Genomic DNA, 16,058 nt, shown 5'->3' with positions numbered 1-16,058 from the left:
TGGGAGCTTCAGCAGTTCCGGGTACCTCTGGCTGGCTCCCAAGGGCTCGTTCTCCCGCTCTGAAGTACGCCCCTTACAGCAGGCTCTGGCAGACCGGCATAAGCCCGCGAAGGTTCCGACTTCTCCCGCCCAGCGGAGAGTCGCCCCTTCGGACTGGCAGCCTTGTCCCGTCCTCCGGTTCTTCGATGGCCCGCCCTGAACGAAGAAACCAACCAGCCAGCACGGGGAAGCCTGCGGCTCCATGGATCTCCGCAGGAGCTCCATCCGTCCAGCGGAGGCAGCCGCTGGCTCGACCCGGCAGCATGGCATCCATACCCGGTACCACGACAGCTCCATTCAGGCTTCGTGGTCAACCGCTGGTATACCAGGGTACTCACACCCCACGGATTCCCCGGGAGGGGGTAGACCCATGACGGATACATCCGTCCCGGTGGCTCCATCTGTGATGGAGCTAGCCGCTCCATCGTCCCGGCCAGCCCCATCCAAGCATTGGAGGTGGCCGCTGACACACCCATGATGGCTACCTACGTCCCGGCGGCTCCATCCGTGATGGAGCCAGCCGTGCCATCGTTCCGGCCAGCCCCATCCAAGCATCGGAGGCGACCGCTGACATGGCAGGGTACTTGAACCCCACGGATTTCCCCGGGAGGGGGTAGACCCATGACGGCTACCCCCGTTCCTGACGGCTCCATCCGTGACAAAGGCAAAGTGCTTTTCCCCCCTAGCGGGTAGAACAGGGCTATTGCCTCTCCAGTGCCTGCCTCAGTGGCCGCTGAGAGAGAGAGAGAGAGAGAGAGAGAGAGAGAGAGAGAGAGAGAGAGAGAGAGAGAGCGCCCCCCCCTCCCGCACCTTTGCCCTGTGCCTCTTAGGCTCCGTCCGCCTGTCGGGTGTAGAAGTTGGCACACGTATCTTTCCCTTGCCTTGCCCCCCGTAGAGGAGCTTCGACTCCACAGTTAGCCTTCAGACCCTCCTACTCGGGCTCCAGGAGAGGGCGTTCAGGCCGCGTCTCTCGAAGGAGATAGGAGGGGAGGCCCCCTACTCCTGCCGACGCCTCAGGTGGGGGGATGCCTCAAACGATCTTGGCAAGCATGTCGGGACCACGGAGCAGATCCGTGGACCGTAGCAGTACTAAAGGAGGGGTACAGGCTGCCCTTCCTAGCAGACCCCCACCTCGGATCCCAGATCAACAGGCAGAGTGGTTGGCACCCAAGGACCCCTTGAGAGTAGCAGCATTGCAGGAAGAAGGCTCGGCAATGCTGGCGAAAGGGGCAGTAGAACCAGTCAAGAAACCGGGTCCAGGGTTCTACAGCAGGTTCTTCCTGTTGGAGAAGGCGACAGGGGTCTGGAGACCAGTCATAGACCTTTCAGCCCTCAACAAATTCGTGTGCAACACCGACTTCAAGATGGACACTCCGAAGTCGGTCTTAGCGGCCTTGAAGGAGGAGGACTTCATGAGGTCCATAGGCCTCAAAGACGTCTACTTCCAGGTCCCTGTCCATCCCTCCAGCAGGAAGTTCCTAAGGGTAAAATGGAGTACCCAAACGTTGCAGTTCAAAACCCTATGCTTCGGACTGTCGATAGCCCTCAGGGCTTCACGAGGGTCTTCGCAACAGTTTCAGACTGGGCGTACGAACAGGGCGTCCGCCAGATTCGGTACCTAGATGACTGGTTGTTGCTTTCAGCCTCAGAGGAAGTACTGAGGGAACAAGGCGCGAAGCTCCTGCAGTTCTGCAACATCTAGAGTATCATCATCAGCCTGGAGAAGTCCCAGCTGATACCCTCCACCAGGATGACGTACCTAGGGTTGGTCCTAGACTCCCTGTTGGCGAGGGCCTTCCCCTCCGCGGAGAGACTGGACAACCTGAAACAGATACTCTGGCCCTTCCTGTCGGGCCAGCCCAGGAGAGCCAGGGACTGGCAAAGACTGATAGGACTCCCCGCACAAGATAGTCCTGGTGTCCCCGGAGACGAAGGAAGTCCTGGAGTGGTGGCACGTCAGAACGAACACCCTCAAGGGAATGCCCTTCGCAACCGACCCTCTGAAGATGCTCCTGTTCACGGACGCAACCAAGGAGGGCTGGGGTGCCCATCTCGACAAAACGGCAAAAGGTAAATGGGAAGTCGAGGAGACGAACCTGCACATAAAACGTGCTGGAGATGAGGACCGTACAAAGGGCGTGCCTAGAGTTCGTCCATCTACCCCGGGGAAGCACCGTGGCTCCGGTGTGCGGCCTACATGAAAAAGCAAGGAGGACTGAAGTCGAAGGAACGGTGCAGTGTTACGGTGGAGTTCCTAGAATGGGCCGAAGTGGAACAAATCAATTTTTCGGCCAGGTTCTCTCCGGGGAAGAGGAACGTCCTGGCCGACCGCCTCTGCAGGATGGGTCAAGTGGTAGGGTCTGAGTGGTCCCTACACCCAGAAGTGGTCAAAACCCTCTTCCTGAAGTGGGGCTCGCCGGTGATAGACCTCTTCGCCACGAGACTAAACGCACAGCTCCCCGTGTTTTGTTTTCCTGTGCCAGATCCAGCAGCAGCGTTCGAGGACGCCTTCCAACACCCTTGGGGCAACCTCGACGTTAACGACTTCCCTCCCGTCGGGATGCTCAGACAGGTCCGCACAGGGTGAGACGGACGGCCAACCTGTAGGTGACTTTGGTAGCGCCCTGGTGGCTAGAGAGAGAGTGGTTAGCGAATCTAAAGGAACTGGCACGCCTTACACCTGGGCCACTTCCAGACAGACCAGACTTTCTCCGGCAGCCTCACTTCCAGAGGTTCCACGAAAACCCTCGGTCCCTCCGCCTTCACGCGTTGAGGTTATCGAGCGTCTCCTGAGAAAGGAAGGGTTTCCGTCGAGGACGGCATCAAGGATGTCAGGGTACCTGAGGCGTTCGTCAGTCGAGGTGTACCAGGCGTAGTGGGCTACCTTTTCTAATGGGTGCTCCTCGAAGAACATCAGGCCGTTATGGGCCTCCATTCACGAGATAGCAGACTTCCGGGTCTATCTCAGGGACGAAGCGGGCACGTCCATCCCAAGTCTTCCTCTTGAAGGACCTAGACTTAGGTGCCTCCAGATATATCTCGACTCTCATCAAGAGCTTCGAGCAGTCCTGTTCCCCCCAAGCCGCTAGAGTGCCCCAGGGGATGTGGCTAGGGTACCGAAGATGCTTTCAGAACCTCCCTTCGAGTCTCTAAAAGACATTCTAGACAAGGAGCTCACCCTCAAGGCAGTCTTTCGTTTAGCTCTGGCATCAGCGAAGAGTAGGTGAGATTCATGGCCTGTCGTACGAGATTCACTCTCGAAGGGCTAGCGAGAAGCTACCTTCAGATTCTTACCCTCCTTCGTAGCCAAGACTCAGAATCCAGCTGCTTGGGACCCCAAAGTTGAAGAGTTCTAAGTGCCAGCTATCCCTCGCTCGGACAACCCGAGGGACTTGCTGCTGTGCCCTGTCAGGGCAGTATGGCAGTATTTAGAGAGGACAGCTAGACTTCATCCTGAGATCAAGAGTCTCTTCATTTTCCTTGGGACTGTGAAGAAGCCACTCTCCAAGAACACTATCTCCTTCTGGCTAGGGCAAGTGATCGTCAGGCCCTACAGTAGTGCAGGGGTCCCCCATCCAGGAAAGTCCAGACCCCACGACATTAGGGGTCTAAATACTTCATTGGCGTTTGAGAAAAACATGGCAGTGGGCCAAATCCTGAGGGCAGGTACTTGGTCTAGCCAGTCGACCTTTACGGCTCACTACTTGAAGGACTTCTCGAGAAAGTCCCTGGGAGGGTTCTCGCTCGGCCCCGTCATTTCCGCTCTCCAAACGGTTTAAAGGTGTAGCCCCAGTGGTAACTGCGGGTAGTAAGTCCAAGATACACAGGTTCCTTCCTGAGCCCCCTTGTTCTTCCTTCCCCTATTCCCTTACCGGAAATGACTCGGGTAGCCCCCTGAAACTGCCATGGATACTATCATTGGAAGGACATGTCTCCTAGTTCTTGCAGAAGTGAGTTACTTAGACACTATAATGGTTTTTTGCATAGTTTTCCCTATTTTCTTGTGTTTTCCTTGAGGTCAGCAGAACCTAGTCTCCTACCTAGGTTCCTCTTCTATACTCGTCACGGTCTCTAGGTCCTGAAGGACACTCCCACCTCCTAAGGTATAAGTCTCCTAAGAAAGTAGTTCGAGGTAAGTACTCCGTGTTGGAACAAATCACAAATTTTAAGTAATTTGTATTTTTCTTAACAATACTTACCTCGAACTACTTTCGGGTAATGGCCCGCCCATCTTACCCCGAGTGCCTTGCTGGACTTTATAGATACCTAAGCTATCAAGAACTTACTAGAGATCGAGACCTGTGCAAGCATGCTCTCTGACCCGGGGTTAGCCTCAGGGCGCGTATCACTCCACCTGAGGTTACCCCTCATAGAAAACGGGAGTAGGGTAAACTACACAAAACTCTGGTCGGTTGGGAGGAGATCCCAGATACTCCTAAGTAAGTAGTTCGAGGTAAGTACTGTTAGGAAAAATACAAATTACTTAAAATTTGTGATTTCCTTAGTTGGCTTGTCAGTTAAAACTGTGTATGGGGGCGGGTATATTATTCCAGCTTGTTCATGTCAATTGTTAATGTACTAACTACCTGACGTACAACCAACTTTTCGCGTTATACCTCTTTATGGGAAATAATATTGTAGTAAGCATGTTATCATCCCTGATGATATCTTGATGGTTTAAAGGTATATTTAATGAACAATATAAAGATTGTCATGTTTAGAGTTTATTCAGGAAATTGCCTTCCAGTCCTAGGGAGAAACTCATAAACCTCATTTTCATAAACTTTTTAATAGGATTTTGGTGTTTCCTGACTATTTGATTGAAGAAGAAACACAATCTACTCAGTATGAGGTTTTTGCTCTGGTGGCTGAGAAATATGATATTGATATCTGTTCTGCTGTAACAGGAAGCTATACAGTACAGTACACTACAGCACAGTTCAGTGCCTAACTCTCTTGGAACTTTACATGATACAATGTGAATATTACAAGTACAGTAGAAAAGAATGGGTTGAGTACATATGCCTATTGTAGGAAAGAACAGTTATGCTTCTCAGAAAAGTATAGTAATTTTTACACCAAATGTTTGATGCTGTTTAAACAGTTCCACGCAGGAAAATTTGAATTGCTTTTGAGTTTTTAGATAATGATTTAGCAACTGAAGGGAACATGATCACATCATGGAGGAAGTCATGCATTTCATGTAATTCATAGCATACCAAGATTACTGCTGGAAAATATTAATACTGTACAGATCTATATTTTTTACTACTAAGGCTTTTATTGGTAAAGAGCATGTACAATATTGTACTTTTTTTTAATGGTTTTGTTTCACCTGGAATACTGTAGATATACTGTACACCAGAATGTAGTTAATTATTTTTGGTGTACCGTATGCTTTTTAATGTAATATGATTGCTCTAAATGTGTAGGTTTATAGCTATTGTTAATAAATTTCCCATTGATCTCTAAAATCCTGTCCAGTTTGTTGGAAATTGGTTGTCATGCTTGTAGTAGATGATATTCTCAACATTATTGTTATCATGCTTGTAGTCTATAATATCCTCAACATAATGGAATGGTCATGCTTGTAGTGAATGACATCCTCAACATTATTGTTGTCATGCTTGTAGTGAATGATATCCTTAACATCATAAAATGGTTGTCATGTTTGTAGTGAGTGATATTCTCAACATTATTGTTGTCATGCTTGTAGTAAATGATATCCTCAACATCTTTGAATGGTTGTCATACTTGTAGTGAATGATATCCTTAACATTATTGAATGGTTATTGTGCTTGTAGTGACTGATATCCTCAACATTATTAAATGGTTATTGTCCTTGTAGTGACTGATATCCTCAACATTATTGAATGGTTGTCTTGCTGGTAGTTTGCTGGTAGTGAGTGATATCCTCAACATAATCGTTGTCATGCTTGTAGTAAACAATTTCCTCAGCTTTATTGAATTTATGATTAATTGTGATTTCTTGATTATTGCTAACCAGATTGTGTTTTAAATGCAGTATTTATTTTTTACAGGATGTCACCTTATACGAGCTTATGGACGAGGCGGAGCTCCTTCAAGAGTGTAAGGCGCAAAATAAAAATCTAATAGACTTGTGAGTACTGCTAGTAATGATTCAAACTTAATTACAAGAGAATTGTAGAATTATTAAGGAACATCAATAGATAATAAGGCATATTTAGATAGAAACCCTTAGAAACACAAGATGTAATAAATATAAATGCAAACTGGCAAGAACATGTGTTCAGTACATTAAGGAAATGCACGATCATTAAAAACAAACTTGAATACATACTTGCGAAAGTTGTTCATTACATTAGTAAAATGTGCACTCATTAAACTTGAGTTGTCAGTGTTTACAAAGCATTTCTACTTTTGGCAGAGTCATGAAATACTGTTGTCATTAAATGTTAGTCACTATCAATGTATCATAAAACACTGTAAACAGAAATAACTACTGTATTACTGTTTAAGAATTAGAATGATCATGTTTGACTGCATGAGTCTGGTAAAACTACCCACATTTCAGTGTGTCCAGGTAATTAATAATGTAAGCTTTTAACATAAACTATGGTAGGCTAAGATAAATTCTTCACATATGCATTGAAAATACAGTAGAAATATAAAAAAGTAAGAAGGAAAATGTACACTTAAGTAGAGAATATTTTGTATGCTGACATTTAATTTGCAGCTAAAATTAGTGTACGTACATTGAAAATAACAGTTTCTATCAAGTGCAGTATGTCTGCTCTATTTGCAAATAGCCTTATCGATTTTATAATAACTTAGGTCATAATGTTTGCAATACAATTTTTTGAAATTTTTTTCCAGTAAAAATTGGTATGCAATTCTTGATATTGATAGAGGGAAGTGCACTGGTGAAATATGACTGGAAATGAAAGAGGATCTTCACTAATTTTTGAATGTTAAACTTCGTCTAAAATCAGTAACATAGTAAGATCTTGCTTAGATCCTAATAAGTTTTTATGGATCTTACTTAAAAAAAATATTTTGTTTTAATGAATCATTATGAGGTTCATTACTGTTTCTCCTATGTAGGGAACAAAGCTCCAACTCCTACTTTCAAATAAAAATTTCTATAGCCCTTCCTATTGCCCCATGCCCACATAGGGCATCACTCCCCTTGTTCTTGTCATTCATTCTCACTTAGTCGTTAACGGAGTAATACTCTTATCAACTCTTTTATTTTGTCTAAAGATATTTTTTGTTGTGGTTTGTCACAGTAGATTTTATCCTTAGGTTGAGGATTGTAGCTCAAGTTCATTAAAGGCTGGGTTTGCTCTAATTGCAAATGTTAATGAACGAAGATCTCAGATCCAGGCTTTCTTCACTAAAGAACAAGAACATCACAGGCATCTTAAACTAAAACATACATATAACAAAAACCATAATACTTGATAATGCCAACAATGGTTACATTTAACACAGTTAAGGTATTAAAATATATAATGCTATAACCCCTACTACATCACAAATTACATTCACTAGCTTACAGCAAATTCAGTAATATTCTTTTATCATATCGTTCTTCCCTTTGCAAGATGCTCTACCCTTGTAAGTCTAACTTAATAGGTAGACAAAAAGCACAACCCGATCTTCTCATTAGATTTATCTGGTGAACAAAGATGTCCCCCTTGGAGCCAGTAGCATCAGTGGGATTTCCTTGGGGGAATTACCCATTTTCTTCAGACTCCTGAGGTTGAGTTTGGGAGTTTTCTATGTGACCGGGTACATGGTACTGTAGTGCTAACTGAGTGCAGTAAAACATACTGTAACTTCCTGACCATCTGGGTAGAGAATGTTTGCATAGTTGAGGCCAGCTTAGAGAGGTTCAACTTCATCGACAGTGGGATCTGTTAAAGTGTGTACATACATGCCACTTCAATAGTGGTCCAGGGTTGCATACTCATAGTGGCACTGGGGTTCCAGTGGAAGACCAGCGAGAATAGTTTAGAAGTCTTTAATGACAGGTAGCATTATATGCTTTAGACAACAGAGGACAAATTGAGTGGAGTGTGTTGAGGAAGAGTTTGCCAGAATTTAATGGGTAGTTGTTCCCACACAGTAGACAAATCCATGTCCTTTATATACTGGAATATGTCAACTTAAAATTATGACTAGGAGTATATGACTAGGAGTCAACAACTAGCTGGTAACTAGTCCCATCTGCAATCAAAGTAGACTTGTAATGAGTGAGGGGGGCCCTCGGCTTATGTTACGCTGCTTGTGTCTGGTAACAATCTGTATGGTTGTTAAACATCTAAGTTTTAAAAGCAGTGTTCCAGCTTCACTGAAGGCATACTCCTATGTGAAGAACTTAAGTTTGTATAGTTAAGAAAAATAGAAATTACTTTTAAATTTTTCTTTTTTAGCTTCTTCCATTTCTGTGATGAATGACTAAATATTTAGTGCTCCCAACATTTGTCTCAAATTCATCTGATAATACCTGTCACTTACTTGAGATCTGTAATTTATAACATTTTTGATGAGTAATTGCTTTCCCAGGTCAATCACATCTCATTTATTATTCTTAAAATATCAAATATTGTTAATTTTTATTTAAATATTCCTTATCTTCAGGCCAGTTGCTTTCAGGGTTTGAAATGATTTATCATTTTTGTTTATAGGTCCTGGGTAATTGGAGGTTTTATATCAGTGTTCCACCATGCATACAGTAGTAATGTACTGTTGTATATATTCTCTGAGTGTAGGCACTAGTTTTACGGTATATGTCAAGCTAAGGAACAGCTGCCACATATATGTTGTTATCCCATTTTTTATTCAAGTAGTTATTCATAGTAAGAATATTTAATGAAATTCCTCTTTTGTGATTTGTTCTTTTTTTTACTGCAGCCTAACGAAAGCTGAAATCCTAGATGAGCTGGTTTGCTTAGTGGTCAATGAGCCAGCAGTTGATGGCGAGCTGCAGATGAGATTCAAGTATGCTAATTTAGCAGCAGAGCTTCTTACTGCAGATGTTCCAGTGATCATTAATAAGCTGGTGGCATCGGCTAATTTACTCGACATATTGTACAAGTAAGTTGAAGGTCAAGTCACTAATATATTATGAAAATAATTGATCGGTTTGTTTGTAGAATAACTAAACATGGTTGGGTGTATAACTTTTCTATATAATGTATTAACAGTTGCTTCTGTTTTAGCCTTTATTGTAGTCTTTCAATGAGCAGATAATTTGAAAATACCTGTACTGTACTGAAATTTTTTTTGTTCCTACATGTATGCAAACACTTGTCCTATAATAGGAGTATGTTTTCTGAGTTGCTGGAACTAGGCTGTTAAAATTATGAGGCATAAGTAGTTACTGGCGGGTGGCAGGGAATGCCCACCCCCCACCCCCCTTGCCAGAACATAATAGCCACTTTTGTTTTTAGCTTCTGTAGATAAAAGATGCACTCCCAGTTTCCTCATTTGGCTGTTTTAATCTTTTGCTTCGGCCTTTAGATAAAGGTTTTGGCACATTGTCGTGGGCGAGGGGTATTAAGGAAGACGAAGCTTTCGTAGTTGTTTTCCTCTAAAAAGTGGTGTGACACTTTTCTGTGTAATGAGCTGTAACTTTCTTGTTCCTGTTTGGATAGCTTTACTGTTTGCTGTCTCTTTCCTCGCATGTATTGCCATATGACGCCGACGACAAGTAGTGGCCTTCCCTTTTCCTTCAGTATATTTATGATCCTGGCAGGTGCTAAGGACATATCATCTGGTTGATGAATTTTTAGAGTTTCTGTTTTTACTTGAAAGTGTGTCTTCATTGGTCTGTGTATCCTTATAAGGTGACTTCAAGTTCCTCCTTTTACAGTGTTTCACCCTCGTTGTAAGTCATTGCTGCCAATTCAAGGAGGAAAACATTTAGAAGACTTCTTTGAAGAAGTAGCATTGCATCACTCCTACTGTTTCTCTTCCTGAAGGAGGGTCAGTGCTGTACCAGAACCTCCTTTGTGGGTAATTTCCTAGTCCTGTTCGTACTACTCCTACTTTGACGACGTGAATGCAGTCTCCATTTTAGCACCCTGGAATTTGCATGTATTGGGAACTACGTGCGTTAGGAATCCACGCTCATCAGCAAGCAACGCAGTGAAATCTACGTGCATTGACAAGCCACGCTCAGGGGAATCAAAGCTCATTGGGGATCCACGGGCGATGGGAAACCCCACACACTGGAATCCATGTACCCTTAACTCTTCACTTTTTACTAAGACTTCTTCAAACAGAAGTCTGATTAGACATCTATACAATTCTCTTCATAGTTTTATAGGAGGAGCAGGTATTTTGGTACAAGATTCAGTTCATGCTACACAATCACTGCCAGTCAGGACATTGGCAGTTGCCCTTGTCTTTCTCCTGTGCTAGGGCATTCCTGGGATGCTTCAATGATGACAAAACTGTGAATTGTTGAGATAATTCCCACTAGGAAATGCAATCCCATTATATTACCACCTCTTATGTTGGACGAGAGGTTTCGTATCAGGAAGTTTCCTTCCCCGAGAATACATTTTGTTACGTGGTATAGGGGTGCACATGCCTGCTATCACTGCTCATAAATGTGCTGGAGGATATGTACACATATTTTTCTTAGCATTAGTGAGACCACCTGACACTATCTTGCAAAAATGGAATTACAGTGGTAAAATACAGATGTATTATGTACATTAACATTCCTTCCTTGCATTGTTTTTTTGGTTCATGACATTCAAGAGGATTTTTAATACTAAAGCCACCTATTTTTATGAACGTTTTTATAACATTTGTAGGTAAAAAACAGCATGTAAAAAAAGTTGTTTAAAGTTTTTTCAGTGCTCGTTTCACTTCAACTCTTATTTTTTCGTATATATTTTAAGATATGGATATTTTTTCAAGGTAATACTCATCATCTACGTTTAATCTGTGTTCCCAAAGAACAAGATACAGTAGATATTTTGCAAACTAAGTGAGGTAAAAAACAAAAATGAACATCATGTACTGCGAAGAAATACTGTACAATGTTTTGCATCGTCGGCAGTCAGCAGGAGAGGAGAATGCCTGAACCAACAGCCAATCAGCAACAAGCTTTCAAACCGTGGTTCGGCAGCAGTTGCCAATTGGGATTAAACAGACTATAGTAGCAATATGATGCAGTATTACCTTATTTATTTGATTGTAACTTGCTCACATTTTATAGAAGAAAATAATTTCATCCAAATGCACTATTTATTTGGGGAAACTAAGACTACCACAAAAAATTATATATCAAGGTTATTATATAAGCATAACCATTTGAGAATTTGGATGCATTGTAGCCTGCTCATGTATTTTGTTTGATTTCTTAGATTCCAGAGGAATTATATGAAAAATCATGGTATTCCCCCTCTTAATATCATATTGTGACTTTATTAATAGGGCTGGTCTTTTGATCATGCTCATCTTCATGTCCTTATTAGGTTCTCTATGCTACTGCTTACACCTTTGAGGTTACTCTGAAGCATTTCTCTTTATCTTTAATCCAGACATATATGATTAAAGAATAGCATAACGTTATGGTTTAATAAAAATAAAAATCCTTAATATACAAACCCATTTATCATGTAGGGAGTGCCCTCCTGCTAGGCCCTTTGGCTCGCTGCGATAAAATTTTACAGAAAACAGAAGGATGTGGTTAGTGTATGAGAGAGCACGGAGCTTTTGAATTGAAAATTTTCTGGCTCTTGATTAATGATAGTCTAGTGAGAGTTTTCATTAACATGGAAATATGGCATGGTTAATTAATGAATTACTATGGATAATTTTTTATTTTTTTTTTTTAATAATCTTCATTGATGTCGGATTTCATATGAAATGTATTTGTAATGATGGATGACTTGCATGCAGATGATACATTTTTATATATTTTTTCTTTCAGGTTTTTAGAAAAAACAAAGCCTTTGAACCCTCTTCTAGCATCGTTTTTCTCCAAGGTGCTGGGCATGTTGGTGCAACGTCGTTCTGAACAGGTGAGTTCGTTCCTACAGAGACACACTTGATCCACTCTCTTGGACCTGTATTCTGCTTCTTTTCAATTCTTTGTTCCCTTTTCTATCTTCAGTCATTTTCAACCTTGTTAACTAAAGGGCTGGTAGGGATATAGGACTGTGTTAAGCGTATAATCTATATCAATACTACCAGCATAATGTTAGTGTTTTTCATAGTGATGTAAATGGTTGTGTTTTATAAATTACATCAGGGGGTTTAATATTGATGATTTCTCAAACTCAGGTTACAGATAAATGGATTGTTTAGTTTTGAAAATAGTTTTGATGTCATAATTAAACATGTCTGACTCGTGTAACACTGTATATAACTTGAAATGGGTACAGGAAAGATGTACTGTATAGCTTATCCATACCTTACTTTATATAAACATTTATTATAGTACGGTCTTTTAAGTAGGTAGAATACTTTGATACATCTGTTAATATGAGAGCCATTTAAAATCAAAAGACTCATAAAACATATTTTAAAAAGAATTCCTTGCTAGTTTTATTACGTTTATTCTGCCACGTTCTCTTTCATTTTTTTGCTGGTCAAAGTCATAAATCCAGTCCGATCAAATCCGTTCCACGTTCGTAAACCGCTCAACATTTGGGTCCATACCCTCTAGGTACAGTAATTACATTCTTTTTCAAGAGTGCACCAGCCAACCTATTTACAATGAACTTTTGTATTTGTTGTTTAAAAGATTCTCAAGACCATTTTAGGTAAAGTAGGTCAAGATATTGGAAGAGTTTACTGTTATCATCACTATCTAGATGAAAAATCCATTTAATGGATTATCACACCCATTGTTTCATCAGAACTCTTGCTCAATATGCAAGATCCTTGATTTTTCAGGGTGGATATGTTTAGTTATATGAGAAAAATAAAGTTATACTTAATGATAGGGGAGACTGAATTAACAGTGAAGTTTTGAGTAACCAATGATCCTGATAATTTGGTTGGGTGGACAAAGTAGCAGCAGTCAAATTAAGGGTCAAAGGAATGTAAAGGGTGTTAAGTTTCAGAAGTTGCTTTAATGAGAAGAGGGAAAACATTTTCATAAAACCAGAGGAATATGTATTGGCAATTTTGTCAATTAACTGCCTAGTATGTGTATGTATGTTCACTGTACCCAGGGTAATTGAAGAATAATCTTGAATGCGTGTGTATCAATATGTCCTGAATGACTTAAGATGAATATTTATAGCAATACTCTCCTTTTTTTATTTTTTTTTAAAAACTAAAGTTTCTCTTGAGTAAGGGGAGGCTCTAGAGGAAAAGACAGGTCTTCCTGCCATATCATCTTCTCAACTGTTGAATGTTTGTTGGCATTATACTGAGATATAAGGAATTGTAAGAATAATTGTTTGTGAGTGGTGTCTTTCGAAATGTCATGGGCAGTTGAAGAATAATTGCATTTAAATGGAAAGATTGATTCTTAGAGTTACCAGTAAGGCAATTGAATACTAATGTCTTAAGATACTAAGCTTCTTGGAGAGTAGTATGATTTTTTTATGAATTAGGATGTGTAATAAAACAAGTAATTTTTTAGTTATTAGAACTAGGGTACTTGTACTATGATAAACTATAGTAATATAAATTTGAGATTGTGATGTCAAGTCCAGACCTTCAGGATATTATATACCAGCTGACCAAGGTACTTTTATTCACCATACTGTACTTCTAAAAAGGCCAGTTTTGATAATGGGTGGCTCCAGGTTTGATAGCGGAAAGCCTAAAGATGGGAGTTAATTACTTTGCTTTAGGATTTAATTTTGCACAGACTTTTCCAGTTTTATACAAAAAAATAGATAAAGGTGGCATTTTATTTATTTGAGATCTACAGTGAATAAGTGAATGTGCAGGCTATCATTTCTAGTTCTTCTTTACCTATTGTATTCTTGATTATTTGTGTGTCAAATAATTACTAAAACATGTAGATGCAAGTGCTCCATCAAAATTATCTAAAGAATCCCATTGAATTATTCATCTCTTGTATTTTGTCTTTCTATTTATATTCTCTCTCTTTTTCTATTTCATTTCATGTTGAAACCTAACTGTAGAAACTGTAGACATAAAACCTACTTTTTGTTTTGATACATTAAGGTTACCAATTATCTTAAAATGTACTACAGTAGTGTTTCATTTTGCATCTTAATTTGCTTTGATATGAATTAAGGTTCTGTAAGGGAGTTTTGCTTATATCTGCAACACCCATTGATAGAGTTATTTTCAGACATTTTTAATGGAGGATTCAGTGCTCTTTTTGAACCTCAGCAAGGTTTTCCCAGTTTCTTAAGATAACCAGAAAATGTTCATAATAACCTCCTCAGTAATTGTTTCACGAGGAAAACCCCCCCCCCTTCATTGTGCCATTAAAACTCATCCAAGAGATATGGAGCTTTGATTTTGATTTACATGTGTATACAGTGCTCCTTTAATTACTAATTCTCCATCCAGAATTGTGGAACATAATGATAGTATCAATAACATGGATTTTGCTCTATGAAAAAGACATTATTGTAATTGAAAAGTATTTTATAATATATAAATAACAAATTAAACACCGTCCTTTGTTAATGAAGTGTACTGGTGAGTTATGAGGATAATATGCACAACATGTAATGTTCTTAACCTTAAAATAAAAATCTAGACTTCTCTCTATCAACCCCTATACTCTATCCCCCCCTCGACCATTCTGCTGGTCTAGTATCGAGAGTCTTACTGAGTGGTTGAAACCCACTCAAGCAAGCTCTTGAAATTTTTAAGAAAGATTTGCAGTTAATGTTCAGTATCTTCCAACAACGTTGTAAGTCTACATATTTTTGGGGGTAAAACACTGAACGAAAGGAAATTTAACCATCTCGTACTATCTGTTGTTCGTGGTCGTTAATAGATCATATCTCTCTCACTGTAGGAGTTTTTTTGTCATTAAGTTTCTTATAGTTTATTTGTACCTAGGATAAAGTTCATAGTTAGCAAGGTATGTCATCTGCTTTTAAAATGCCTTTTTATGTTAAATTCTCCATAAATAGGTTTTTAGAAGATTCGTTTCCTCTGTGTTGTAGGCAGGGATTTAGAGCATGATCTAAACAGTAGATGTTTGGAGTGCTCCAATTGTTTTGTATAGATAACTGACAGTCTGAATTGAATTGATGGATGGGTAAGAGGGCGTGTGATAGAGATATAAAGTGTTAAAGAGAAAGAAGTGTGTTTTCCAGGTAAAATTCAGGCTTTTGTTACATAAGAGAATTACACAATTTAAATAACTTTCTATCGTATTAAACCTTTTAGGTGGAAATTATGCAACTTAGGTTAGTCCCCATAACATAATCTCTTTTTCTAAAGGTTTTTTTGGCCAATAATGAAACAAAGTGTTTTATTTTTGTACTTCATTCCAAGCTTGAATTATATTGGAATAATGAGGCGAGTTATTAAAATTGTCTGAAAATTTAAGCCCTCATTGTTAGGTTTGCGCAATGGTTTTTTACTATTGTTTGGGTGGCCATCTGGTATCCGCTTATAGCTCCCACTTTTAAAGAAGTCATAACAGACATTATGTTAGACAAAGTCTGCAGACCTAAGAGTATCGAACCAAAGGAAAATGGTCAGCCAACTGATTGGTACTTATCTGAGCATCCCATATTTTAGGGAGAAAGACTGCAAAACCTTTCTTATGTGAATCCCTCAAACTCTAGGATATACAGTACCCCCAAAAAGGGACTACTCTCTTTGAGTAAGGTAAAATAACCTTTCAGCGACGCATCCCCAATTGACTGAGATGCTCTTGAAGACAACACAGCACCTCCCCAAAAATAAGTGTTTCCTTTGTCAAACCCGTCTTTTTTAGTCTCTGTATTATCACTTTCTTGCCTAAGAAGTTAAGGAGTTAGCCCTAGGACTCATGGGCAGGCTTCATCAAAATAGAAAAATTTTATAATAAAATTTATTTTGATAACTTTTTGTCA

At 40.4% G+C, this 16,058-nt stretch overlaps 1 protein-coding gene across 13 annotated transcripts in view; it reads left to right on the top strand.

The window, feature by feature from the left end:
* Window positions 1-16,058, top strand: part of fmt (phosphatase 6 regulatory subunit 1-like protein fmt) — a 228,552-nt gene that overhangs the window by 38,504 nt on the left and 173,990 nt on the right. For all 13 annotated transcript variants that reach the window (XM_068364570.1, XM_068364580.1, XM_068364575.1 and 10 more), the window contains exons 3-5: window positions 6,081-6,160; window positions 8,941-9,123; window positions 11,978-12,068. In XM_068364570.1, coding sequence (XP_068220671.1) covers window positions 6,081-6,160; window positions 8,941-9,123; window positions 11,978-12,068 — 354 coding nt within the window. The remainder of the gene's footprint in view (window positions 1-6,080; window positions 6,161-8,940; window positions 9,124-11,977; window positions 12,069-16,058) is intronic.

Source organism: Palaemon carinicauda, chromosome 41, assembly GCF_036898095.1.
Source record: "Palaemon carinicauda isolate YSFRI2023 chromosome 41, ASM3689809v2, whole genome shotgun sequence".
Lineage (NCBI taxonomy): Eukaryota > Metazoa > Arthropoda > Malacostraca > Decapoda > Palaemonidae > Palaemon > Palaemon carinicauda.
Note: the sequence above shows the minus strand (reverse complement) of the source record. Positions and strands in the feature narration are given on the sequence as shown.